General features: G+C 55.7%; 1 protein-coding gene across 3 annotated transcripts in view; it reads left to right on the top strand.

Annotated features, from left to right (window-relative positions):
* SEMA3F (semaphorin 3F) overlaps window positions 1–26,398 on the top strand; it is a 105,175-nt gene that overhangs the window by 41,848 nt on the left and 36,929 nt on the right. The window contains exon 1 of one of the 3 annotated variants that reach the window (XM_050958646.1): window positions 22,320–22,416. The exons of the other annotated variants lie outside the window; for them this stretch is intronic. Within the exon in view, the coding sequence (XP_050814603.1) occupies window positions 22,335–22,416 (82 nt within the window). The 5' untranslated portion in view covers window positions 22,320–22,334. Of the gene's footprint in view, window positions 1–22,319; window positions 22,417–26,398 lie in introns of those variants that run through there. 3 annotated transcript variants of the gene reach the window in all.

Here is a 26,398-nt window from a genome sequence, read left to right as displayed (position 1 = left end):
ATGGCTGGACAATGCTGATTGGCTGCAGGGCTCTCATGGATAAAGAACACTGGTTGACTGATCCTGAAGCGCTGATCAGTGGGAACGTGCTGAGCGGTCAGAGTGTGTCGACCAGCCAGAAGCCTCCAGTTCTTTCTCCTAGCGTGCAAGCAAGTTGTAACTCTTGGGAAGACATTCTGCTGTGTGGTTAGTTTGGGATTATGCCAGGTTTTGTGTAGAGGCATCTTTGGCAGAAGAGTTTGCTCCGAATAGGCAATTCTTGAGGCCAGGAATTTGGGTTGGGTGGATATCCCTGAGACAGCATTGCACTGGCTGCTGTTCAACTACTGCTGTTCCACACCTGGTGTATCTGTGTAAACAAAACCTCTTACATTTAGTATTCATGCAGACTAATCATTAACTTCCACTGGGAAGACAACCTGCAGGGCCCTGCTCAGCAGGGGGGCAACAGAACAGGATGTCAGCTGGTGTCAGGAGAAGGGGCAACACTCGTATGATCAGATCATCAATTTACAGTAGACATTGTACCTGTGAGTTGTAGTAGGCAGCTGGCTTTGGGGACACCTCCAGTGGAGATGGTAGGTGATTGATGGACTCCTTGAAAAGCATCAAGCTGTGGCTACCTTCCCTGTTTAAGTCCCCTGCCTTGCTTGAAAGGCTCTGCTTGCTCAGTGTTTCTTTTTATCCTGTGGTTGATGGTTGGTGGACTGATTGTTTTTAATGATGTCGTTAGCTTTTCCATTCATCCCATTCTGTAGCAATTTAAGGAGCCTTCTAAAAGTCTATAAAAGCAGACAAGTATCTCCCACTGCCTGGTTTGTTTGTCTCTTGTTTGTTAATGAACATCTGTGTGGTCAGAGATGTGTGTAGTGGTTTGCTTGTCTTATTGGAATCCAATTTGTCTTCCCCATATAATGGTGTTACCTATCAGGTATTATGTTTGTCTTTTATGAGGATGCTGTAGAACAGTTTGCTGACATTAACACAGATGCCTCTGCCGGTGTTTTGGGTGAGAACATCTCAGTTTGGGTGGATTGGGGGTAATGCAGCCACCTGGCAGCATCGTTAGGAAGTCTCAAAATTGATGAGTTGGTGAAACAACTATAACAAGGCTTCTTGCTGTGTTTCAGCACCTCACTTGATCTATTGTCTGAGCCATAAAACTCCCCAGAGCAGGATTTCTGGTGGTAGTTTTGGCATTTTCAGGTGTAACCGGCTCTTCCACGATGCCATTTTGTTCTCTAGTACGTCATTGGGGTTGGATTGACTAGATCACGGACCCGTTCTCTCCAGGTTTCACCGGTCTGGGATCAGATGCCTTTTTCTCGTTTTAGCTTCTTCTCAGCTTGACTGGCAAAAGAAGCTGCACCTTTGGTATGTGCTAACTTTCCCTTCCCAGGCTCTGATCTGATTCCTGATGATCTGGGGCACCGCAGGGAGCACAGGATAAGTCAGCCTCAAGTGACTCTCAGAGATTTCAGCTGGAGAGCTCCTGCATTTTTCCCCATGATTTTTGGCTGTTTGGCTGTTTGTATAAACCAGGGGGTTCTCAAACTGGGGGTCGGGACCCCTCAGAGGGTCGCAAGATTATTACATGCAGGGGTCGTGAACTGTCAGCCTCAACCCCAAACCCTGCTTTGCATCCAGCATTTATAATTGTGTTAAATATATTAAAAAGTGTTTTTAATTTATAAGGTGGGTTGCACTCAGAGGTTTGCTATATGAAAGGGATCACCAGTACAGAAGTTTGAGAATTACTGGATACACCATTTCCCTTCTTTCTTTGCCAGTCACAGGGCTTGTTCTCTGGCTGTGCGGTTGGGGGCTGCTTTGCTCTGTGCAGGTCTATCCACAATACCTCTGTGATCTTGACAAAGTCCTTTCACCTCTCCATTTCCACTCCCCGCATTTGTTTATTTTGATTGTAAACTCATTGGGGTGGGAGCTCTGTTACATGTGTCTGTGTAGCTCAGGCCCACCGACAGGGGGCAGAGGGGTGGGGGGCAAAGGGAGCAATTGCCCAGGGACCACTGCCGTGGTAGCAGCAGCAGTAGTCAGGAGCCCCAGGCCTTTTTTAATTGCCTGGGCAGGCCGCAGGGCTCCTAGGCATGCACAGGGTGGTACCGGCGGTGGCCAAGGCACCCGGGCGGGCACGTGGAAGCCCTGGAAGAGCTGTCAGCAGCTCTCTAGGCACCAGCCAGCGCAGAAGCAGCACCATCCAAATGTCTGGCAGACCGAATCAGTGCGGGCACAGCATGTGCGTGCGTGCACCAGCTGCCGCACGTGGTCCAGCTCCACACCCATGTGGCGATGCCAAGCCGGGCCAGCAGCAGCGTGGGGCCCAGCTCCAGCCCGCCCTGCATGATGTGCAGCGGCAGTGGCTCCCCACTCCAGCAACCCACCCATTGACTGTTCTGCCCTGGGGCCCGGAATTGCTGTCAGTGAACCTAAATGTATTTATTTATGTAGTGGCCAGGCTGGTATCACTAACCAGCTTGCGGCTTATTCAGCAGTCTAGCAATTTGCTCTTTTGATGACAGTCATTTTCACAGTACCTCAGTAATTTTCTTTGGAGTCCCAACCCCAGACGTGTTCTTTGGACAGAGGTTTTGTGGGGCCTGCTCCCCACCTGAAAGTTATTTCAGACTATGTTTTTCCACTTGAATTAATTAGCTATAACTGTTCAGAAATGGTGCCTGCATGCTGTATTATTATGCTGCTTCCATTCTGAAGCACTGCTTTCACATCAGGGTGCGCATTTTCCTAATAAGCCCCTGGCATTCTGGGCAGATTTCCCATGGTGCAACAGTCTACTGTCTCCTGGGATTTTTCTGGCGGTGCATTGTGGGATGCCGCTGGCATACACGGGTGGTTATGGGCTGTTGTGTCCAGTGGCATCTGTCTCACTGTCAGTAGGGCTTGGTGCTCCACAGCACATTTTTTCCAGGGAGATGTAAAGTGAGGTGCTCATTGGAGGATGGGCTGGATGCAGTGTGAGCAGGTTGGCCCTGGGGCTCCATGCAGCTGCTGCAGCCCATCCAACCTGAGAAGGAACCCGGTATCCATGGAGCAGCTGCTCGTTCCTTCTCTCCATGTTGCTCCCCACAAACATTGTATTCTCAGCCTTGGGCTAGTGAATGTTTTTATCAGTGATCTAGAAGACAATATAAAATCATCACAGGTGAATCAAACATTTGTGGAGCAGTAAATAATGACGGGGGTGACAGGTCAACTAGACAGAGCAATCCAGTCGCTTGGTCAGGTGGACTCAGTCGAACAACAGGGTTTTGAGTGTGTGAAATGCAAGCCCATGCATCTGGGACCAAATAATGCAGGTTGCACTGACAAGATGGGGGACTGTGCTCTGGAACACAGTGACACTGCAAAGGACTTAGAGGGCATGCTCAGGAAACAATTGAACACGAGCTCCCAGCAGGATGCTGTAGCTCAGAGGCAAGCACAGTCCTTGGCTGTATAAGCCACAGAACATCAAGCAGAAGTCGGGAGGTGGTGTTACCTCTGTACTTGGTACTGTGTTCAGGTCCGGGCCCACACTTGAAAAAGGACGTTGAAGAATTGGGAAGGGGTCAGAGAAGAGCCACAAGAATGATTGGAGGGCTGGGAAACCTGCCTATGAGTGAGACACTTAAAGAGCTCAAGCTGGGTAGTTTATCCAATAGGTGACTTGAGCTTGGGCTACAAAAACCTACATGATATTAGATGGCACCGTAATCTAGTAGGCAAAGGCTTAACAGGATCCAACGTCTGGCAGCTGAAGCTAGACAACTTCAGATTAGAAACAAGGCACCCATTTATAACAGTGAGGGCAATTATCCCTGGGAATGCCCAAGCCAGAGGCATGGTGGGTTCTCCCTCTGAGTCTTTAAATCAAGCCTGGGGGTCTTTTAAAACACCATGTTCTAGCTCAAGTTGCCGTTAGGAGCTGGAGGAAGGGATCCCTGAGTGAGGGGTGTTGACATACCTACCGCAGGGGCTCCACTGCTCATGTGTCGAGCCCTGGCCCTACGTGGTGGGACTGCGCTGGCTCCATTGGCACAGGCTGGTGCAGGGTGAGCCCCTTGGGGCAGCAAGCCAGACGCAAGGTGGCTCGGATCAGAGTGGAAATATAGACTATGGGGCCGGGCATGCGATCAGATGCAGAATACATGGCCAGTGCTTTTACTGATTTATCCAAGGGGGTGCAGCGCCCCACACCCCTCCAACCTCTCTCTCCCTTGGCTCCATTGCCATCCCCCTGGCAGGACACTGTTCCAGCCCCACAGATGCTGGTTCCAGGGTGAGCGTTTTGGCTCAGCCAGCTGCTCCAGGGAAATGGAGGCATGCCCCATGTTAGCAGAAGACAGTAAACTAGTAAAACTCCCATGCAACATTACCAGGTTAATACTCCCTACTCCATCACATCTTTTCCCCCTTCGAGAGTGAACTGAACGGAGTCAGTCTAACCAGTGACCTGGGGAAGTTCAGGCCCCCATCTCCGGGACAATGCATCAGCTATCACGTTGGCTCTCCCCTTGCCATGGACCACCTCCATATCGTAATCCTGGAGGAGCAGGCTCCACCTCAGGAGCTTGACATTGCTCCTTTCATCTGGTGTAGCCAGGTCGGAAGAATGGAGACACAGTGAAGTGTCGCCCAAATAGATATGGCTGTAGTTTCTTAACGGCCCATACCTTAGCCGGGCATTCCTTCTCTATGGCTGCGTAGTTTGACTCCTGAGATAACAACTTCTTGCTCAAGTACATGATGGATGTCTCTTCCCCTTTTCATCAACCTGCATGAACACCACATCCAGCCCTGTGTCTGAAGTGTCGGTGAACACCTTAAAGGGCTTGTCAAAGTCTTGGTTTACCAGAACTGGGCCACTGACCAGAGTTTCCTTCAGTGCACAGAGAGCCCTCTGGCACTGCTCAGTCCAGACCACCTTGTCTGGCTTTCCCTTCTTGTATACCTCATTGATAGGAGCAGCTATGGAGCTAAAGTGTGGCACAAATCTTCGATAATACTCCGCCATCCCAATAAAGGTCTGGACCTGCTTTTTGGTTGGGGAGTGGGCCAGTGTCTGATCGTCTCCACCTTGGCTGGTTCTGGCTTTAGGCAGCCACTCCCCACCTGGTGGCCGAGGTAAGATACTTGGGCCATCCCCATCTTGCACTTTTCAGCTTTTATGATCAACCCAGCCTCCAAGAGTTGGTCCAGCACTTGTTTAACCTGGGACACATGGTCCTCCCAGGTCTGGCTAAAGATACAAATGTCATCAATGTACACCACGGCAAAACTCTCCACCCCCTTCAGTAGCTGATCCACCAGGTGCTGGAAGGTAGCAGGAACCCCTTCAGGCTGAAAGGCAGGGCCAGGAACTCATAAAGCCCCAGAGGGGTGATAAAGACAGATTTCAGCCTTGCATCTGCATCCAGCGGCCCTTGCCAGTAGTCCTTTGTAAGATCCATGGTAGAAAGATAGCAAGCTCCTCCCAGCTTGTCTAGGAGCTTGTCGGGCCTGGGCATGGGGTAGGCATCAGACATGGTGATGGCATTACGCTTTCGATAGTCCACACAGAACCAGATCAACCCATCCTTTTTGCGAACCAAAGTACAAGAAAGGCTCAAGGGCTGGAAGATGGCTGGATCACCCCCCAAAGCCAGCACGTCACTGACTTCTCTTTCCAGGTCCTGAGCAGTTTTTCCTGTGACTCAGAAAGGGGAGCATCTTATAGGAGGATGAGATCCTGTCTCCACCTGGTGGACAGTCAGATTAGTGAGTCCAGGCTGGTTGGAAAACAGCTGTCGGTACAAATGCAGCACCCCTCCGATCTCAGCTTGCTGGGCAGGTGTTAGCTGATCAGAGAGGGGAATTGTTTTCAGGGAGGAGCCAGCTCCTGTCTCAGAGAATAGATCTACTAAAGGGTCATCTCCCTGCTCCTCTCAGTGTCTACACGTGGCCAGCACCACATTCCCCTTGTCATAATATAGCTTCATCATATTAGCGTGGTACACCCGGTGGCAGTGTGCCTGGTTAGAAAGTTCCACCACATAGTTTACCTCATTTAGTTGCTTGACAATCTTGAAAGGGCCTTCCCAGGTGGCTTATAGTTTGTTTTTTCTCTCCTGGATGAGAACCATCACCTGGTCCCCGGTGGTGTAGGCCCGGGCCCACGCTGTGCAGACATACCAGACCTTCTGCTTCCTCTGGGCTCTGACCAGATTCTCCTTGGCCAAGCCCAGGAGCTCAGTAAGTCTTTCTCAGAAGGTCAAGACGTACTCCACCACTGATTCTCCATCGGGAGCATCCTTCCCCTCCCATTCGTCTCTCATTAGGTCCAGGGGCCTCCTTATCCTCCTTCTGTATAGCAGTTCAAAAGGTGAAAACCCGGTAGATTCCTGGGGCACTTCCCTGTACGTGAACAGCAGGTGAGGTAAATACTTGTCCCAATCCTGTGGGTGCTGGTTCATAAAGGTTTTCAGCATCATCTTTAGAGTTCCATTGAACCTCTCCACCAGCCTAGGGGTGATATGCTGAGGCCCAGATGTGCTGGACCCCACTTTTCTCCCACAAGCACTGGAGCAGGGCTGACATGAAGTTGGATCCCTGGTCTGTCAAGACTTCCTTGGGGAATTGCACTTGGCAGAAAATGATCAGCAGCGCATCTGCCACTGTATCTGCTTCGAGAGAAGATAAGGCCACTGTCTCAGGGTAAGGGGTAGTGAAATCTACTGCCACCAGAATGTGTTTCTTCCCCAACCAGGCCCCACTATGTCCACAGCCACCTTCTGAAAAGGCTTCTCTGTGCTGGGCAAAGGTCTCAAAGCCGCTTTCCCTTTGTCCTGGGCCTTTCTCATCCTCTGATGGGGGTCACAGGATCGGCTATAATGTTGGACAGTATTAAAGACTCCAGGCCAGTAAAAGTTCTGCCTGATACACCAGATTCTCTGGTGTCCTGAGAAAGGGATGTCATGGGCCAGGTACAGTAGCTTGCAGTGATACTTCTGGGGGGCCACCAGCTGTCTCCGGATCCCCCATGATTCCACTTTCCCTGGGGGAGCCCATTCTTGATACAGGAATCCCTTCTCCCACAGGAACCTCTCCTGGCAGCCTTTCCCCATGGTCTGTGCTGCACTGAGGCTAGCCAAGTCCCTTAGCTTCTGCAAGGAGGCATCTTTCTGCAACTTGGCCTGGAACTCAGCAGCTGGGGAAAGGATGGGGGCCTGCTCTGTCTCGCCGGCTGAGTCTGAAGCCACAGCCCCTCTGAGCCTTGTCCCTGGGCACTCCCTCCCCACCAGGGTAGGATCCTACACCTCTGGTGAGGTATCCTCCCCGATGTCAGGATGTAGTGTCCCTCACCGGCTCTGGCTACGGGTCATGACTAGGGCATTATGGGGGTTGCTTGGCCAATCCTCTAGGTCATCCCCTCCTCAACACCTCAGCAGGCAAATGATGGTGCACCCCCACATCCTTGGGGCCCTCCTTGGCCCCCCATTTCAGATGTACCCTCACCACGGGCACCTTGAATGGGATCCTGCTCATGCCTGTCAGGGTCAGGTAGGTATTGGGCTCCACCAAATCTGGAGCCACCACCTCAAGCAGGGCCAGCGTCACCTCAGCGCCCATGTCCCAGTATCCATTGACCTTCCTCCCATCCACCTCCAGGAGAACAATGCTCTCACTCTGCAGGGACAGCCCTGTGCCTACCCTGTAAACGGAGAACCTTGAGTCCGGCCCATCAAGTCCCCCATAGGAGCTGGTCTGGGAGACTCCTCCCTCCTGTGCAGTTGGTAAGCTGCCAGCCTGGGAAGCCTGCCCCTCCTCTGTCTGGGTCCCTACAGAGTTAACCTTGTGAGGGTTCAATTTCCTCAGTCTGTCCTTGAGCTTGGGGCACTGGGTCCATATGTGGCCTCTCTGCCCACAATAATAACAATTGACATTCCTTTGGTCCCCTCGAGCTGGTCGGTTGGTCCTGGTGCCAGTTGTTCCCCTGGAGAGGGGGTTCTCCACATTCCCCCTTTGAGGGTTCCCAGGTTGACCCTCTCTCTGCACCGTGGTGGGCTTATTCTTTTGGGACTCCTCCATTCCACCACCTGACTGGCTGTCCACAAACTCGTTGGCCAGCTGCCCTGTGCTCTGCAGGTCCTCTGGCTTTTTGTCCACCAAGCATATCCTCAGGTCAGATGGGCAATGTTCATACAGGTGCTCCAGTACAACCAGTTTAGCCATGTCCTCCTTAGTCTGGACCCCATCTGACCACTTGTGGACATATCCCTCCATTCGGAGGATCAGTTCCAGATATGTGTCCTTAGGGGTTTTAAGCTGACTCCGGAACTTTTTCCGGTACGCCTTGGTAGTCATCCCAAACTCGCATAAGAGGGCCTTTTTGAACAGTTCATAGTCCCCTGCCTCCACCCCTTCCATTTGGCTGTACTTCCCTACAGCTTTGGGGTCCAATAAGGGGGTGAGAAACCAGAATCTATCTGCAGGGTCAACTCTGCAGCTCACAGGTCTTCTCAAAGGCCATCAGGAATTCATATATGTCCTCCCCTTCCTTCAACTGGGCCAGGATGCGCTTATCAAAGTTCCATGTAGTCCTGGGTCCCCCTTCACTCACCACAGCAGGGGGCTCTCTGCTCTTAAACTTTGCCAACTCCAGTTCATGCTGCCGCTGTTTCTCCCTATCCTCCAGCTCCTTCTTTCCCATTCCAGCCACCTCAGCTCCAGTGGGGAGCTTGCTGCGGGAGTCACAGTGTCCCTGGGGTTCACCTGGCTGCTTCTAGCCCTTCCCCAAGCCATAGGTAGGAGGGGCCTCGGAGTGCCCTTGGCAGCAGACCTAGTCGGGACAGACACTGGTGCCCATGCTGCATCTGCCGGGCTGCTTCCCTCAGGAACAGCGATCAGCTCCTCCAAGCAATCCTTCTCCTCCAGCTGGGCAACCACCTGTGCTTTGGTGGCCTTCCCTCTGTGAAGCCCCCTCTCATTGCACAGCTCTACAAGGTCCCTCTTAAGGAGATGGTTATACATCTCCCTGCTGTTCCCAAGTTATTGTGGACTTGCAGGCTTGTGTGCTCTCAGCTTCCCACTGTTTCCAGGAGGAACCTCTACTGTGCCAGGCCTTCTCCAGGTCACCACCTCTCTCCCAGGGTCAAGCTGCAGGTTCCTCCACCCCTGAAATCGCTCGCAGCAGTCCCCAGGGGGACCCTGTTACTGCAACAGTCCTTCTCACCGGTCCCACACTCCCAGGAGTTAAGTGTAGCTCCTCCGCCTCCTGAAACTGCTCCTCTCTGAGCATTCAGCACGCTTGGTTCTTATTAATCCCCCTTCATTTTACTGCTCCCGAGTCACTTACTGCAGAAAGTGCCGTCCACAGGGTGCAGTACATCCCACCGCTGCCAGCAGTTGTCAAGGAGTGTGGGGGAGTCAGGGCCCTGCACCCCCCACTTCCTGCAATTCACTGTGACTCTCAGCCAGCCAATAAAACAGAAGGTTTATTAGATAACAGGAGCACAGTCTAAAGCAGAGCTCGTAGGTACAGAAAACAGAACCCCTCGGTCAAGTCCCTTTGGGGGGATGGGAAGCCCAGATCCAGGTTCTCGGCCTCCGCATGCACACACGCACACTCACGTATGTCTCCCCGGCCAGCTGAACCAACCAAAACCCCTTTCTGCTGCCTCACTCAGCCATCCCCTGACCCCTTCTCTCGCCTTTGTCTAGTTTCCCAGGCAGAAGATGTCACCTGACCCCAACCCCTTCCTGGGCTCAGGTTATGAAGGGCAGCCACCATTGTTTAAGTCAAGGGTCTCAAACTCAGTTTGCCTTAGGGCCAGTGCCAGTCCTCAAATCCTCCCTGGGGGCCAATAATGTCACTGTAGATGGTGTTCAGAAAATAAAATATTTATATTGTATTTTTTATTTTGAATTTCTTAGAAATAATAAAGCTGTCATACAACTTTATACAATTCTTCGCCTGCCAGAGAGTTTTTGGTGTTTGCCAGACACCTGGCAACACTTCAGTTCTGTCAATTTGTTGATGTTTGGCCTCCGTGACTGAGCAGTTGAAACCTTCAGGATTGCAGCAAGGTGTGCATCCGATAGTTGTGTTCAGTATTTTGACTTGTTTGTATTCATTGTGGAAAAAAGTAATACTGTCTCCATGGCTGACTCTGCCCGGCAACTAATGGTGGTATCTCTGTCCCTCTCTCCCAGTCAATGGGAGCTGTGGGGGATAGAGCCTACAGCAGACATTGCCAGCAGCGTCTGCCTGTGTCTCTCCTCCTGTCTCTCCTCTGCGGGCCGGAGTGAGGAGTTTCTCAGGCCGCAGATGGTCCATGGGCCGGGAGTTTGAAACCTCTGGTTTAAGTGCTGGCCATCAAGTATCATCCCTCAGTGAAGTCACCCCCTTATTGCCCATCACCATCTACATTGGTGGTGTACCCCATTGGTACAGTACCCCAGGGAAACGGAGGCACACCCCGTGTTAGCAGAAGACAGTAAACTAGTAAAACTCCCATGCAACATTACCAAGTTAATACTCCCTACTCTGTCACATACCCTTCCCCCAATCTACCCCAGCCTGCCTGACCCCGGGTATGCCCCGCCCCTATCTACCCCAGCCTGGCTGACCTCGCACACCCCTGTACACCCCTCCCCCCGATCTACCTCAGCCTGCCTGTCCTCAGACCCCACTATCCGCTCACCACGGCCCCTCCCATCCTCACCCCACCTGTCCCTGCCCACACAGCCGTTAGCCCACTTGTTCTTTTCTCAAATCCCAGCCTCCCTGGCCCTCTCCCTCCTCGCAGGGGGTAACTGCACCCTGTTCCCCTCCCCCCCAGGAGTTGCTGAGTTGCCCCTCGTTGATTCTCGACCCTTGGCTCAGAATGCAGACTGTGATGCCGGGGATGGAGCTGTCACACGAACAGGCCATGCATCGAAAGCAGCTCCCCCAGCCTGCATGGAGGCTCCACTAGCTGTCTAGCCTCTCCCAAGCGTCGGAGGCATCTGCCCCATGCTGCAGCGTGGTACCCACGAACAGAGAGCAGATGCAGCCGAGCTGCTGACACCCATCGTCCTTCAAGCAAGCAGTGGGTGGAGGAAAGCAGAGGAGCCCGTGGGTCCATGGAAAGCGGGGAGGGTATTTGCACCATAGCGCTGTGCAGCGGCATGGCCTTGTGATGCAGCGCCAGGGCATCTGCAGCTCCCTGCTAGGGACCCAGGCTGGACTTCCCCAGTACTGGGGTTTGCTGGCTGGTGTGGATGCAAGTCTGCAGGGCCAGGTTCAGCACTCTGGAATTTACCCAGTGGCCAGCATCTCTTCTCTCTGAAAAGCAAAGCAGCATGAGAAGCTGTGGCAGAGTCCATCCAGGTCCCCCGCCCCGCCGGCCGCTCTCCTGGCCAAGGCTGCAGGAAACGCTCCGCCAGCAGCATCCCCGTGTTCGCTCACCACAGGGCCAGGAGGCTAAATTTAGCTCTTGAGGAGAGACCTTGGGCAGGATGGCCCCGGTTCCCTTTCCTGCCGTGTCTGGGACAAGAGGGGATTTCGGCCTCATCCGTCTCGGAGCAGCCCTACCTCTGCTGGCCCAAGCCAGGGGACGCCTCTTGGCTGCCATCGTGTTCTGCAGGGATGTGATGGGCCCGGCCGGACCTACAGCATTTCCTCCATTACAAGGCTCCGCGGCCACCCCGGGGCCAGGCCGAACACAGACGGGCATTTCAGTTCCCAGTGGAGAGAGCAGCCCAGTGTGTATTTGGGGTGCTGTAGCGCACAGTGGGCGGGACGTTCCACACACAGCTGCTTTGGTATCCAGAGCGAGTCTGTGTCCCGGGGCCATTCAGGGCCCCCCCTAGTCGGGATAGGGAGCCTGGCACTGGGGGGGGAGCCAGAGTCTGTAGGGGGAGGACTGAGCCCCCACTCTTACAGCCCTGGTGCCTCATGGCAGACCACAGGTGGTGTCTGTGCCCACTTGAAACCGGCCCCAGGGCACCCCTGCTGGAGGGATACAGCCCAACCTTCATTGGGCTGCTGGATGCCCATCTGCACAGGCAAGGCTACAGAGGAGAAACATTCTCTGGCAGGGCTCCACCTGAGCAGCAGATCAGAGCACCACTCGGGGCTGAGAGATCCCTGACAGGCAGGGCTGGCATTCACACAGCTGGCCCCGCTCCACCGGCCCCACACACAGAGGGCATGCTGTGGATAGAGAGGATCACCCGTGCTGCGGGTTAGGAGGGGCAGATGCAAACCCTGGTGTTCCTCACACTTCTGCCCCCAAAGGCGAAGTGCCAGGGAGCCAAGCCCAGGCCAAGGATATTAAAACGCCTCTGGTTGGAGTCCAGACTCCAGGCCTTGGGATAGTGAGGCCCTGTACTCTGGTGGCCCCCTCCTGCTGGATCCCCCTCTCCAGGCAGCGGGGAACAGCACCTTCCAGAGCCCAAGCGCAGCTGCCTTGGGCCCCCTGAATTTCCCTGCACTCCCAGCAAGGATCCCATGAGCTCTAAAACAATGTCAACAAACCTGCCACCCGCAAACAATCCATCACCCCAGGGCTGTAGCTTATTGAAAACAGATCCGAGGGCCATAAACAAACCCTGTCTTTGCTGTGCTTTTGTTTGCTGTCACAGGTTGGGTTTCCTTGGCCAGCTGTATTGAATAAACCCAGCTTGAGTTCATCAATTATCCAGATACGCATCCACGGGTCCCCTGGGGAGCACACTAGCCTCACCAGCCGGCCTGCCGGAGTTCAGGAAAGGGGCTCGCCCGCCTGAGACCTCGGGGAAGCAAACAGGCAGCCAACCGTCACGGCCAAAGGAGCCTGGTGAGCTCACATCCTGTGCCTGTGTTTCCTGCAGCGGAGGTGACCATGGCACAGCCCAGAAAGGAAACTGCCAATGACTTTGCCCGAATCAGAAAGGGAGGTGGCCGACTGCTCCCCTGACTCTTCCTACCCATTTTCCAGCTCCCAATGACTCACATGTCAACCAAGGAGGCAAAAATCTGCCATTCTCTGCTTTGGGCGGACTACGCTCCCTGGGCTCCCTGCACCGCTGAGGATCACCTCACCCACCCAATCCTGCCTGCCCTTTGCTGGAGGAAGAAGGGATGAGTCATTGGGAAGATGATGGACATGCTGCCAGCTGCTGTGGCTCCCTGGGATGCACTCAGATGCTGAGCAATGTCCAGGCTGGGCTGGGAGTTGCCCAAGGAAACCCAGGGGCTGCAAGAAGTGGCGTTGGCAGTTCAGTAGAGGGGATGTTGCCACCTGTCGCCCACTGGCATCGGGGCTGGTGGCATCTTACAGATGAGCTGTTTGAGTTGGGGCAGGGGACTGAGTGTTTGTAGCCCCCAGCCTCCTGGGGTGTGCCTGGTCTGTTAGGGACTCCGGGAATAGGCACAAGAAACCGCCTGGCACTTTAGCGCCACTGGCTTTCCTGGTAACCACACTCTGACTCCCGAAATTCCCCCCATGGTTGCAGCTGTATTCGATCCTCTCCCTGCCTTTGTGTCCCAAAACGGGTTGCTGGGATACATGTGTACCCCTTTGGGTCCAAACCAGACCGGACTGTGCGCAGTCACACCCTCAGAACCTGCTTGGCACCCCCTCTGTATACCCCTCCTCCCCCCGTCTCCCTGGGCGTCCGGTCCACCGAAGCACCAGGTGGAGGCTCTTTAAGCCCCTCCTGTGGCAGCGTTAGCTTCCGGCCCCACAGGCCTAGCTTTAAGGACAAGGAACTAGAGAACGAGAGCTGGAGATTTCCTTCCCAGCCGCCACAAAAGCTGAGCTCAGCAGGGAGCGCCCAGAACAGGTTGCTGCCCCCGCACAGCACAGCCAGAGAGCAAGGAGGGTAGAATTTGGGCCCCAGGGAGAGCTGGGCAGGCCCGTTGGAGGAGCAGGAGAGCTGCCTCAGCCTCCTGCACTGGGAGGAGCATAATGGGGAGACTTCTACCCCTCTGAGCGGTGTGGCTCCTGAAGAACCACTGTCTGGAGGCCTCGGGGGGAGCCATTTCGAACCCTTGCACTTGAGCATGGACGGGGCTTCTGGGGGAGCAGAGGTAGAGCTGTCACTGCCGGCTCCCCCAGGTGTCTCCTTCCCGTCTCCTGCACCTGTCTTGCAACGGGGGCCTGGTCAGAGGAACTGGGGGAGTCTCTGGATTCAGAACCTCTTCCCGTCCTGGCAGCAGGAAGAGCAACAGGAGCAGGCCTGAGAAGGCAGTGAGGGGCTCTCCAGGGAATTGGTGGAGAGGCCAGCAGTAGCTGGAGCATCAGTGGGGAATTAGCACCATGAGTGGTGATAAGGGGTTCAGGCTGGCACCAGCCGAGCAGGTACATCCCTGAGCTGCTCCACACCCACCCCAACTGCCAGCTCCAGCCAGGATGCCACCAGCTGAACCTACACTAACCCCAGCCAGCTGTGGTTGGCCCCTGACAGGACACTGGAGGGGTTGCAGCCCTGCAGCCCTTCCCCAGGCCAGTTGGAGGGAAGAGGTGCCTCAAGGTGCACAGCCTTTGTGGCTCTATGGTTGGCACGAGTCTCGTGGGCAGCTGAGAGGGGGCTGCGCAGGCCAACGGCCCAGGGAGCAGGTGCTGTGTCCCCATGCTAGCTCTGAGAATCTTGCCTTGGGATCAACAGGCAGCAGGTTTCTATCCCAGTCCCAGGTGGGGGCAGCATGCCCTGGGCTGGCCCTGTGGGGCAGCGTGTGGCCAGTTGAGGGGCAGTGCTAACCCCAGGCTCCTGGTGAAGGCGCCCCCAGTGAAAGGTCGCAGGCTGCATGTGGGGCTCTGTGAATGCAGATGGCATTGCAGTCTAGCCCAGGAAACCAGATTCCAGCGTGGGCATGAACAGCACCGGCACCCGCGTTGGTCAGACAAGCCTGTTAGCGAGGCATGCTGTGAGCTCTGAGCTCAGTCCCCAGCCTGGCACCCCTCTGCGGCGTGGGCCCAGTGATGCCGGGTCCACAGGGGAGAGGCTAAGGAACCTGGGTGCAGTGAGGATCACTGGCAGGTCAGCGCCTGTCCCAGGGCAGGGAGGGAGCAAGGGGGTCTGGGCCTAGCTCTGGTGGCAGATGGTTCCCTAGGTGTGTGCAGGACTCTGACCATCCTGCTTGGCCGAGTGGGCCAGGGACTGGCAGAAGCAGTGGGTCAGGCTCACAGGCCCCATGGCTCACGTTGGCAGTGACGCACTGGTTGCGTGAATGCCTTGCAGTGATACACATACATACACACACACACACAGCATAATTTGTCCCATTCCTGTTTGGTTTTGTTGTCGAAAGTTCAGAAAGTTGCTGTCTGTCTAACGAACATGATAACAAAATAATTGCAGCCAGCTCTGGTGTGTGGGGAGATCTTTAATCAGGGTCATGGAAAGGGAAGCAGAGAGGAAGAGCAGGAGCTTGGAGCTGTGGACAGGCCTTCACAGACTGCACTGGCGAGGGGCATTCTGCACCCCTCTGACATTGGTGTGGGAAAATTTGCATGGGCGAGCGCTCACGGAAAAAGGGTCACGAATACTCGTGCATCTCCCCCGTCGGTCAGGAGCCCCAGATCCCACCCCATGAACCCACACAGACCCAGCCCACCCACACATGGATTATCCCCAGGAGCCTGCCATGGGTCTGCAAGCCCACTGGAAGGCTTGGTGCGGCTTCTGTCTCTGCCCACTGCTAACCCCAGATGTGATCGCAGGTGGGACATCTCCACACATTCCTCACCCAGGTCTCCAGAGGTGCTCTTCTCCCTAGGATGAGCTGTGCCTCTCATCTGCCAGCACAACGCCCATCCTGTCTGCCTGTGCCCTGTTCACACGCATCACCCAGCTGGAACACCCAAGTTAATGAAAACTTGTCACAGCCTTTGCCCAGGCCATTAGCACAGTAATAGGGGTGGCCCCCCACGCCTGTCTGTTACTTTCCTGATGGCTTTGCTAATTTAAAGGGACAGTGCCCCTCATTTGAACTATCAGGCCCCTGCGCGTGGGGAGAATATTGCCAGGGCTACCCCAGTGAGGCGGAACAGGCTAATTCACTCTAATTGGTTCTCATCTAGAGCTGAGGAGTGGTTCCAGGGAGGGTGTCAAATGGACACTCATGGAGTCAAATGGACACTCGAGTATTTCCTTGTAGCTTCGATTATTGTTTATGTGCATGCTGGTCACACCAGCCTGGTCTCAGTCTGGCACCCTGCTGTGCCTGGTGCTGGACAGACACAGAGCAGAGCAGTCCCTGCCCTAGGGCGGCAGGGTTAATCACCTCTTGGAAGGTCCTTTTCTGTTTGACACACAAACACACACACTCTCTGTTCCTGCACACAAAAAAACACACTTTTCCTACACACACACACTCTGTTCATACACACACACACACACACACTGTTCCTGCACACACACAAACTGTTCCTACACACACACACACACGCACGTGGCTTCCCCTCAGCCCTTCCCCAGGCTGCCCTTTGCAGACCCGGTGGGGGTTTTGCCCTATGCCAGAAATGCTGTGGAAAGAGTTAATTGGTAAGCTGCGCCCTGTTGCCTGTACTGCCTGAGGATCAGCCCTGCCACACGCCATGGGAGGAGTTCCCAACCTGGTTGAGGGGTGGGGAGCGCTGAGGTGTGGTATCTGGGAGAGCAGAGCTGGCTGCACAGAGCACAACAGGCTGGACTCGGCAAAGCTGCTCATTCTTCACATTAGTACCCAGTCCCACAGTCAGACCTTCAAAGATATTCTGGTGCCTAGCTGCCCTAGGAATCAGCTCCTTTGTGGACCTGGCCTTAGTACGTTCAGTGGTCCCAGCAGGAGCTGGGTGGCAGCATTGGTCAGGTCCTGCTGTATCCCATGTGGCAGAGGGGTCAGGGCCATGCTGTAGAGGGGAAAAGCAGAATTCATTTCACAGCTGTGGGACACAGACAGACCCTGTAGTTCCCTCTGGCTTTTCAGACTGGCGGTCCAGGGTTCCCATGGCATAGCCTGGACTTGGCAGTCACAGAAGGGACAGTGCACTAGGACAGGGCAGAGGGCATGCCCGCTGGGAGCCAAGGACGGCGGTGAGTGACTGATTGAGGCGTCACTCACTTCGCCTAACCACTGTCATTTGGGAGCACACCAGAGAATTGTTTTGCTTCCTTTCCTGTGGCTGGAGGAAGAGCAAAATAGACATGTCCCTAGGCTGGTTCGACTTCCCACATGCATGTGTGTGTGGGCACGCATGCACATGTGTGTGTGTGCGCACACACTTATGCATGTGTGTGTGCATGCATTTGCATGTGTGAGTGTTCACGTATGTGCATGCACACACACACAACCGGGGCACATTAACCCTGCTCTCAAACACTATGGGATGTTAGATGGGCTGGGATCTAAGTTACTATAGAGAATTCTTTCCTGGGTGCTGGCTGGTGAGTCTTGCCCACATGCTCAGGGTTTAACTGATCGCCATATTTGGGGTTGGGAAGGAATTTTCCTCCAGGGCAGATTGGCAGAGGCCCTGGAGGTTTTTCGCCTTCCTCTGCAGCATGGGGCACGGGTCACTTGCTGGAAGATTCTCTGCAGCTTGAGGCCTTCAAACCACAATTTGAGGACTTCAATAACTCAGACATAGGTTAGGGGTTTGTTATAGAAGTGGATGGGTGAGATTGTGTGGCCTGCGTTGTGCAGGAGGTCAGACTAGATGATCATAATGGTCCCGTCTGACCTTAAAGTCTATGAGTCTACGAGTCTATCACAAGAGCAGGTTTCAGATACACCCTAGGGCAGAAGATCTCGAAATAGAGGGTGTCTGGTCTGTTATGCCCAGCTACGAAGCTAGGCCCCACACCCCGTCTCGGGACAGCTAAGCCGAGAGTGTCTTTCATAGGCCAACCTTACTACAGTCTTGTACAGTCTGTGTTGTCTGGGCTGTGGAAGGGTGCCGGGTACTGGGGCTGACAGAGAGAGGGAGATGGAGGCATGGTACCAGAAAATATGTTCCAACTCCTACGTCACTAGTGCACTGTGCTTTTAAGAGACGTGGTAGTGGTTCATGCATGCACACACACACCGGGAACACGCATGCAGACACACACGCATAGGCTGGGAACACACACACACACAGGGTGGGAACGCACGCACACATGCACCCACACTGAGACTGGGAACATGTACACACACACCAGGTGGGAATGCACACACAGGCACACCCACACTGAGGCTGGGAACACGCACACACACAGGGTGGGAACGCACACACAGACAAGCACTGAGGCTGGGAACACGCACATGTACATGCACACACATGCAGAGGATGGGAACACATGCACACACGCATGTGCACTGAGGCTGGGAACACACATGCACCCACACACTCACACACATGCTGGGCAGGTGAGAGGCTGGCTGGAGATAGGGTGTGGGCAGAATGGCCCCTGTCCTGGTCTCCAGGTCCAAGGGATGTTAGTTGTGCTGCAGGCTCTGCTCTGCCCTGCCCTGCCGCCTGGCCCCAGTGGGGTCTCTGGAATGTCGCTGCCCAGGGCCCCCTTCCAAGGCTGTGCCATGAGCCTCATCTGCACCAAATTCTGGGGAACGGCTCTGCCAGCGGGCACTGCCTGTGCTGTATGAATCCAGGGCTGGGCACCACATGGAGTTGGCGCGGGGAAGTTGAGAGCCTGAGTGAGCCCCAGTCTGGTGCTGCCATGCCAGGTTCTGGATATCCCAGGCACACCGTGAAACTGAGAGCCCTGGGGCTGTGGCGGAGGGCACAGCTAGGACAATGTCGAATGTGGACAGGGCCAGGAGCGGGGGCGTGGCAGGAGTGTGCAAGGGGCAGCTGGGCCCCCCTTAGCTTGTGGGGTAGCAGCAGCTAGGGAGGATGCTGGAGCAGCAAGCGCCGCACAACATAAACAGAGCTGGCCAAGGCTGCCGGCCCCCCTTCCTGCGTCTCCTACTTGGGCGATCGCTCAGCCCAGCTGGGAACCAGATGTGGAGCCACCCACCAGCTTCCATGCCAGATGTTTGTTTGGGAAGAGTGAGGACAAAGGCATCTGCTCCCAGCAAGGGACACACTGGGATGTTGCAGCGGGCAGGGTGCCAGCCCCCTTTCACAGCACCCCCCCGCACTCTTCCCCCCAGGCATTGCCTGCTGTGGCAGTCGGGCAGGCAGCTCCCAGGTAGTGCACTAGGGCACCAGGGTGAGTGGGGGGGGGGGCGCCTCCAGAGAGCTACGGTCATAGCATGGGGCCTCAAAGGCACAGCTGGGCCTGGGGGCTGGAGCTGGGCCGGGAATGGAGATGGACTGGGGTCTGGTGAGGAGAGCCCCCAATATAGATTTGTCGCTCTTCTCAGTTTCTGCTACTCACCCCAACTCCCTCCGCCCCCTACCCCTCCCAACTTTCCTCTGCCCCCTCACTACTCCCCTCAGACCCACTGCTCTCTCCCAACTGCCCCTTGCCCCGTCCCTACTCCTAGTCCTCCCTTCCCCTTCCCAACTCCTTCCTGCCCCCCACTCCTCCCAAGTCTCCCCAGCTCACCTACCCCCCCAACTCCCCACTTCCCCTTCCCAACTTCCCCCAGCTCCCCTGCCCCTTCACAACTCCCCTCTGCCCCCTCCCTATTCACTTCAGCTTCCCAATTCTCCCACCCAACTCCTCCACCCCCTCCCAATTCCTCCTGCCCCCTTTGCCCCACCCCACATTAGACAGGGCAGGAATTTATTCCTCCCACCCCCAGGGACTCATGCCCACTGACTGCCCCTCCAGCCCCCCCTGACCTTTGCCCTCCACCTCCCTGCCACCCCAGGCCCGGCCTGGATTTCCCGATGGGGCTGGGGTGAATGGCCTTAGGGCTGGTCCGGAGCCCGTTGCTCTCTGTGGAAAGGCCCCAGTGGCTTTGGGTCCAACTTGGAAGCCGCCCAGCAGGAGATTGAAGTGGACGAACCTTGGTGGCAGGGTGCCAGGAAAGGTGGGGCTTTGAGGGAGCATGGATGAGTTGTCTAACGCTCCCCCCAGTGGAAGTGTAGTTGAGATGCCCGTGGACACCCTGCCTGGGTAGCCTGTGCCAGCTCATCTGCCCACAGACCACACTTCCATTCACTCAGCCAGGGGACTGCACTGGAGACTGGTTCTCCTGGGGAGCCTTTGCCCGGTGTGGGTTGTCTGGCTGTGGGAACGGGAGGGAAATGTAGCTTGTTATCAGCACCTGGCTTCCCCTGCAGGCTCTCCTAGGCGCTGTGGGTTCTCACAAGCCCTGGAAGCGGAGGGGCAGAGGGTCGCTGAAATCGCTGAGTGCTTTGCCATCATAATAACCCAGGATGGAGAGGCTGTGGACGTGTGCTGGATCCTTGCCCAGTGGGGCCTGGAAAATTGTCCTACGTCCCCTTTGTGCCCTTTCGTAGCACAGCCTGTGTAGCCATATAGGTATAGTTGGTGCATTCATCAACCACTTAAAGGATCTCCTGCCCTGCTCCCCACAGCGCCCCCTGCTGGAACAGGCTGGGGCTGGAGTAGATGGGAGCTCCCCCACAGCCAGTGCTCTTGCCCCCTCCCCACAGCACCCCCTGCTGGGAGAGGCTAGGACTAGAGTAGAGAAGAAGTCTGTCAAAAGAAAGTTTCCCTTTCTGGAGAGACTTTGGAGGCATCTCTTGCACGTGGACATCCTTGGATGACCTTGATAGGACTTGTTATTTCAGCCGTACCCGACAGAGCTGTGATTGCAGTGATGCGAAGAAGAAATCCAAAGGGCACTGCTGGTCGCAGGCCTGCAAGTGTGCTGCTGGATTCAGTGTTTGCAGGGAAGAGGGGACCTGGCTGGGAGGCAGGGGATCGAATAAAAACTCTTGGGACTCCCTCCCCACTTGTGTGAGGCCAGTGCGGGGACCTGGGGGATTTCAGTTTTCAGTGAGCGAAGCAGAGAGCTGGCTAGGATGGGAGCCAAGCGGGTGCCTGGCAGTGCTGTATGCCATCCCAGAACAGTCCCAGGAGCTGGGTTACTAAGACCTTGCAGAAGATGCACCCTGATCAGTGCATAAAGGGAACCGATGTCCAGACCCCATGCTATTTTGGGATGTGGGCGGAGCTGGGTTTGTGGGGGGCAGTCAGGGCTGGGACGTGGTAGAACCGAGCAGTGGGGGAGCAGAACGAAGCACAAGTGTCCCTGTGACACAGTTTGGGTGTCCAACACTGACTCTGCCCATCATGCTATGGGCACTGCTAGGGTATGGCTGTGAGGGACCTTGCATGTCTGAATCCTGGCTGGCACTGGAGGGGCACTGCCAGAAAGAATTAGAGTAGCTGAGAGCTCCTGCCCCCTACCCACAACGCCCCCTGCTGGTAGAGACTGAGGCTGACATAGCTGGGAGCTCCCCCACAGCCAGCACTCCTGCCTGCAGCACCCTGTGCTGGGAGAAGCTGGGGCTGGAGTAGCCAGGAGCTCCCCCACAGCCAGCGTTCTTTCCCCCTCCCCACAACGCCCCCTGCTGGGCAAGGCTGGGGCTGAGAGAGGGAGCTCACGCCACTGGCGTCCTGTTTAGTGCTGATGGCGCACTGCTTGGAGGAATCCCTCATCTCCTGTGGAGCATCGGGTGCCCTTGGTGAATGGAAGTGTACGCCTTGTACTGATGAGCCAGCTGCAGGCTGCCCACACTGCCTGTCTCCTGATAGGCATTCCGGGACATGCCCTGAGAGGTGGCATCACTCCGCATCCCTGGCCAATGATCCAGGGGGCATCATTGCAGTGCCCCTCTAAGCACACCCTGCATGCAGGCCTTTCCTAGCCCGTTGATGTTGCTTTTGGCCCATGGATGTAATCTGGCCTGGGCCTCTGCTATTCCCTGCCACTTCCTCCTGGGTGTGCCATGGCAGGAGGGGTGGGCTGGTTGGCTGGAAGGAAGAGAAGATAGGGAAGTCTGAGGGATGGATGGGAGTATATATGGACCTGTGGCTGGCTGGCTGGCTGACTGGATGGATGCAGGGAGCGAGGGAGGGAGGAATGGGTGGATGGACAGATGGATGGAAGGGAGGGATGGATGGACAGAGAGAGGGAGAGACGAATGGATGGATGGATGGATGGATGGATGGACAGATGGACAGAGGGAGGTTTGGACAGAGGGATGGATAATGTAATCAGACTGAGTCCCACTATAGTGCTAGTGACACTGTATGCTTATGAAAACCTGGCTCTTGCCCAGAGCATCTGTAGCACTCCTGACTTCCATCTGTCTGCCTCATTTAGCACGTGAATATTCATGACCCTCATTATACTCTCAGTCGTTTCTCCCACACTCAGGCTAAAAATAACTTCCCAAGGGGGAATATTTCCTTCCTAGAATATAAAGCTCCCGTGCCTCTGGTTCACCGGCTCACAACATTGCATGCGGGGCCCATCAGATGCCAAGAGAAGCTCCCACAATGAGAGACAGACCTACCCCATGGGGACATTACAGACCTACCCAGGTCGACTCTTTGTCCTTTCAACCACTCACTCTCTTGTCTTTTCGGGCTTTCCTTCCCCTGGACTGGTTCCAGGTCCTTCCACACAGCTCAGCACAAGGTGGCTCAAGAGAGTTCTTCAGTCTCATGAGCCCATGATTTCAGTGTGCTGGTGCTGATCAGAAATAAAAGGGCATGAGGGTCTTTGCTGCAGTCCTTAAGGGAATCCGTCTCCAGAGAGCGAGGGAGGGAAAGAAAGAAAGAAAGTCTAGCAAGCAGCATTCAGCCTAAATGGCCAAGGGTTGGAACCATCACTGGTGTCACTGTTGAAGGCAGGAGATCTCAGGTGTGGCCTGGCTTTGGGAAGAGCTCTCCACCTATGAGGCACCTGAGTAAGGACCAGATTTCCCCACACACTCCACACCCAACAGCTCCTGCTAAGGCACCTCAGGGCAGGTTCTCAGGGTTCACTCAGCATGCTGAGCTCTCAGTCAGATCTGGTCCCTCGGTGTGGTTTGGACCCAGTCCTTCCAGGCCACTGCATTCCTGGCGTTTGTCCCAAAAGGCCCCACTCAGATGGGGAAAAGTACAGAGGTGTGCACCTGGGAAGCTTCTAAACTATGGTGAGGAAGTGAGGATGGCAGGATGGATGGCTTTGCCAGCTCAGGCACTGGAGCTATTCATGCCACACAGCTTGTGGGATGGCTGTGGGGGGCTCTTCCCAGAGACCCCCCATTCTGAGTACAGTCAGTCAGCACCCAGCGAGGGGGTCTCCCAAGCGCCGATCAGCTGGAGCGGTAGCATCACTGCTGTGTTTAGTATTACTCATCCCCAGCAGCAAGCTGGGTGGGACTCTACTGGAGTTAGGAGTCTGGCTCAGTCCTGGCCAGTGCCCATTGGCACGGAGCCATGGTTGCTGCCCCAGCAGGCCCGGGGGTTGATCTTCTGGCTGATGTATGAGTACGCCTTGGCAAGATTCATGGGGTGCAGCCCACTCAGCGTTGTGTGGCTGGCATTGCTGGTGAACAGGGCTTTCTGAGGAGTGCCGTGACAGTCAGGAGGCAGGGGAGGGTGAATCCCCTGTTAACATCTATGCTGGCTCCATCCGGGGCAGGGCAGCATATGGTGGTCATGGTGTCTGCGGGAGCTGGTGCCAGTAGGGTTGGGGGTGACACATGGCTCCAGAGTTCAGGCGTCGTTAAGGATCCCATCACACTGCGCCCCATAGGGGGTTTAATGCCTCTGTGGCGTGGGAGGGGGCGGGAGGCTCGGTGCTGCTCATCCAGGGTGAGCAGAGGTGGCTGCGTGGGATGAGGGTTTGCAGCCCTAGTGCCCACAAGTAGCAGGCAGGTGGGGGCTCTGGTGCCCAGGCAGTGAGGCTTGTTTCCCTTGCAGGGTAATTGGGGCAGCTCCCAGCAGATAGCAGAGTCCTGCTGTGGCCGATGGTACACCTGGGGCTGTCTGGGCCTGCCTGGCATGGGAGCCCAGCCAGAGGGGGCCTTGGACCTGGAAAGTGGGCACAGATCTGCCTTTTGGGGGAATCCTGCACCAGTAACCTGGGCAGGAGCTAGCTGATCCCCTGGCATCCAGCAAGGCAGTGTTAGGCAACCCCCCTCCACACACACACACACCTCCAAGTACGAACAGCTTGGCTATTAGCGTGGCAAAAATAGCGGTGTCCTTGGCAGTGCTGGGGCATGAGGGAGGGGTTGTTCAGAGGCAAACCAGGGGCTCCCAATATTCCCCCCTCTCCACTCCTGTACCCCGTGCGGGGGCACCTGCTGCAGACAGTGTCCTGAGCTGGGGTTTTTCAATGAGTTCTCTCTGTGCCACCCAGCTCTGTGCCACCCAGTCCTGCCTCCTGGATGGATGGGTGTGTATGTATAGGGAGGGAGGGAGGGAGGGAGAAATGGATGGATGTGTACAGGGATGGATGGATGAGTGTGTATGTGCAGGGATGGATGGATGGATATGTACAGGGATGGATGGATGAGTGCATATATGCAGGGATGGATGGATGGATGGATGTGTACAGGGATGGATGGATGGGTGGGTATGTACAGGGAGGGATGGATGGATGGATATGTACAGGGATGGATGGATGGGTGTGTATGTACAGGGAGGGATAGATGGATGGATGTGTACAGGGATGGGTGGGAGGGTGGGTATGTACAGGGAGGGAAGGAGGGATGGATGGATGGATGGTTGGATGGATGTGTACAGGGATGGATGGATGAGTATGTACAGGGATGGGTGGATGGATGGATGGATGTGTACGGGGATGGATGGATGAGTGTGTATGTACAGGGAGGGACGGATGGATGGATGGATGAATGTGTATGTGCAGGGATAGATGGATGGATGGATGTGTACAGGGATGGATGGGTGAGTGTGTATATACAGGGGTAGGTGGATGGATGATAATATTCTACATTGCTATGGGGCCAGCCAAAGTATTTGACTGCTTGACTTTCTGATGCGAGGGGCCAGAGCCTTATTCTGACCTCAGGGCCTCATTGTGCCAGGCACTGCACGTACACAAGAGAGAGAATCCCTGGCGAGAGAGTCCCTGCCCCCACAGGCTGCCAGTCTTAAATACCCACAGGCTGAGAGCCGGCACAGAGGGGGAAGGCAATTGCTGATGGTGCCTGGCACAGCTGGTCATAGACCCTGATGCTCAGTCCACTCTGCCTTATGACCCAGCTCCCCAGGAGGCACAGAATCCCCTTTTTCTGCAGCCCTTCTTCACTGACTGGCAGCTGTGGGCACAGATTCCTGACACAGCTCAACGGGCACCTGTGCTGGGCCCTATGCCCAGCTGCTGCCAGCCTGTCATGCTGAGATCTCTAGTATGTCTGGACTCCCAAAGGGATTTGCAGGAAATGCCTCAGGGCCGGGTGCAAGGGCCTCAGCCGCCCACCCCCCGCTGCACAACCTGGCTTTGCTGCCTGGTGCCAGTCACTGCCAGGGAAAGGACACCCAGTTGGGCCCTGCTGGAGATCCTACCGCTGCAGTCCACATTGCCCTCTGCATCCCCTAGGGCCATGGCTCTGCCTGCCCCTCTTCTAAGGGGCCAGGAGCTTGACTGGACCCTATTCCTAGCTGGTCAGTGGGCAGGCCACTGCCCGCTCTGGGATCAGTGGGTGTGAGCTGCCCTCACAACGTCTGCAGGATCCAATGCCATGGAGCAGGACGGGGCCCTCTGGATTCCAGGGCCCCAGCCTGAGCAGAGCACTGCCCCATCTGCCAAGGGGACCTTCCTGGGTGTGGGTTGCAGAAATGGCTGGCTGCCAGCGGGGATGGGGGAATGATAAGTTGGCCGGTCACTGGCATTTAGCTGCCCACTGGCTGAGCCATGAATCTCTCAAGCCCAAGCAGCTCTGCCCATCCTGAGGTGCTCAGCACTAAGTGATGCTGCAGGGCAGTGAACAAGCCCTGGCTATCTCAGGGGCTGTGCCGTGGGGGTTCCCCAGTGCCCTACGCCGTGACAGCATGTGAAGAGGTTGTCCCACTGTGCCAGGCCATCTGTCAGGTCCTGTGTGATCCGGACATCCTTAGGGGAGCTTGTTTGGAAGGGCACCGTGGTCTCCACAGAAACCTCAGGGGCTAAAGGAAAAGGTGATGGTGACTCAGTAGGGGGCACTCTCCCCTGTGAGCTAGTGTGTGCCCCAGTGCCCCAGTGCAGCACTAGGGGGCACTGTGCCACAGGGAGTGGGGCAGGTGGCTCAGTAGGGGGTGCTCTCCGAGCCGATTCTGGCCCCAATAACCCAGTGTGGTGCTAATGGGCACTGTGCTGCGGGAAATGGGAGGGGGTGTGTGCTCCCCTCTGACTAGTGCTGACTCCAATGCTCCAGGGAGGCTGAAATTCCTGTATAATTTCATTGGGATACAGGATTGTTCTCCGCTCCCTGGGCGGTGTTGTGCGGGCTTGTAGACACGTCCCACCCCAGATGTGGTTGCCTTTCAGTGCTTGATGACACGACCTGGGTGTCTACAGGCATGAGTG

This window comes from Gopherus flavomarginatus, chromosome 6 (assembly GCF_025201925.1).
Source record: "Gopherus flavomarginatus isolate rGopFla2 chromosome 6, rGopFla2.mat.asm, whole genome shotgun sequence".
NCBI lineage: Eukaryota > Metazoa > Chordata > Testudines > Testudinidae > Gopherus > Gopherus flavomarginatus.
Note: the sequence above shows the minus strand (reverse complement) of the source record. Positions and strands in the feature narration are given on the sequence as shown.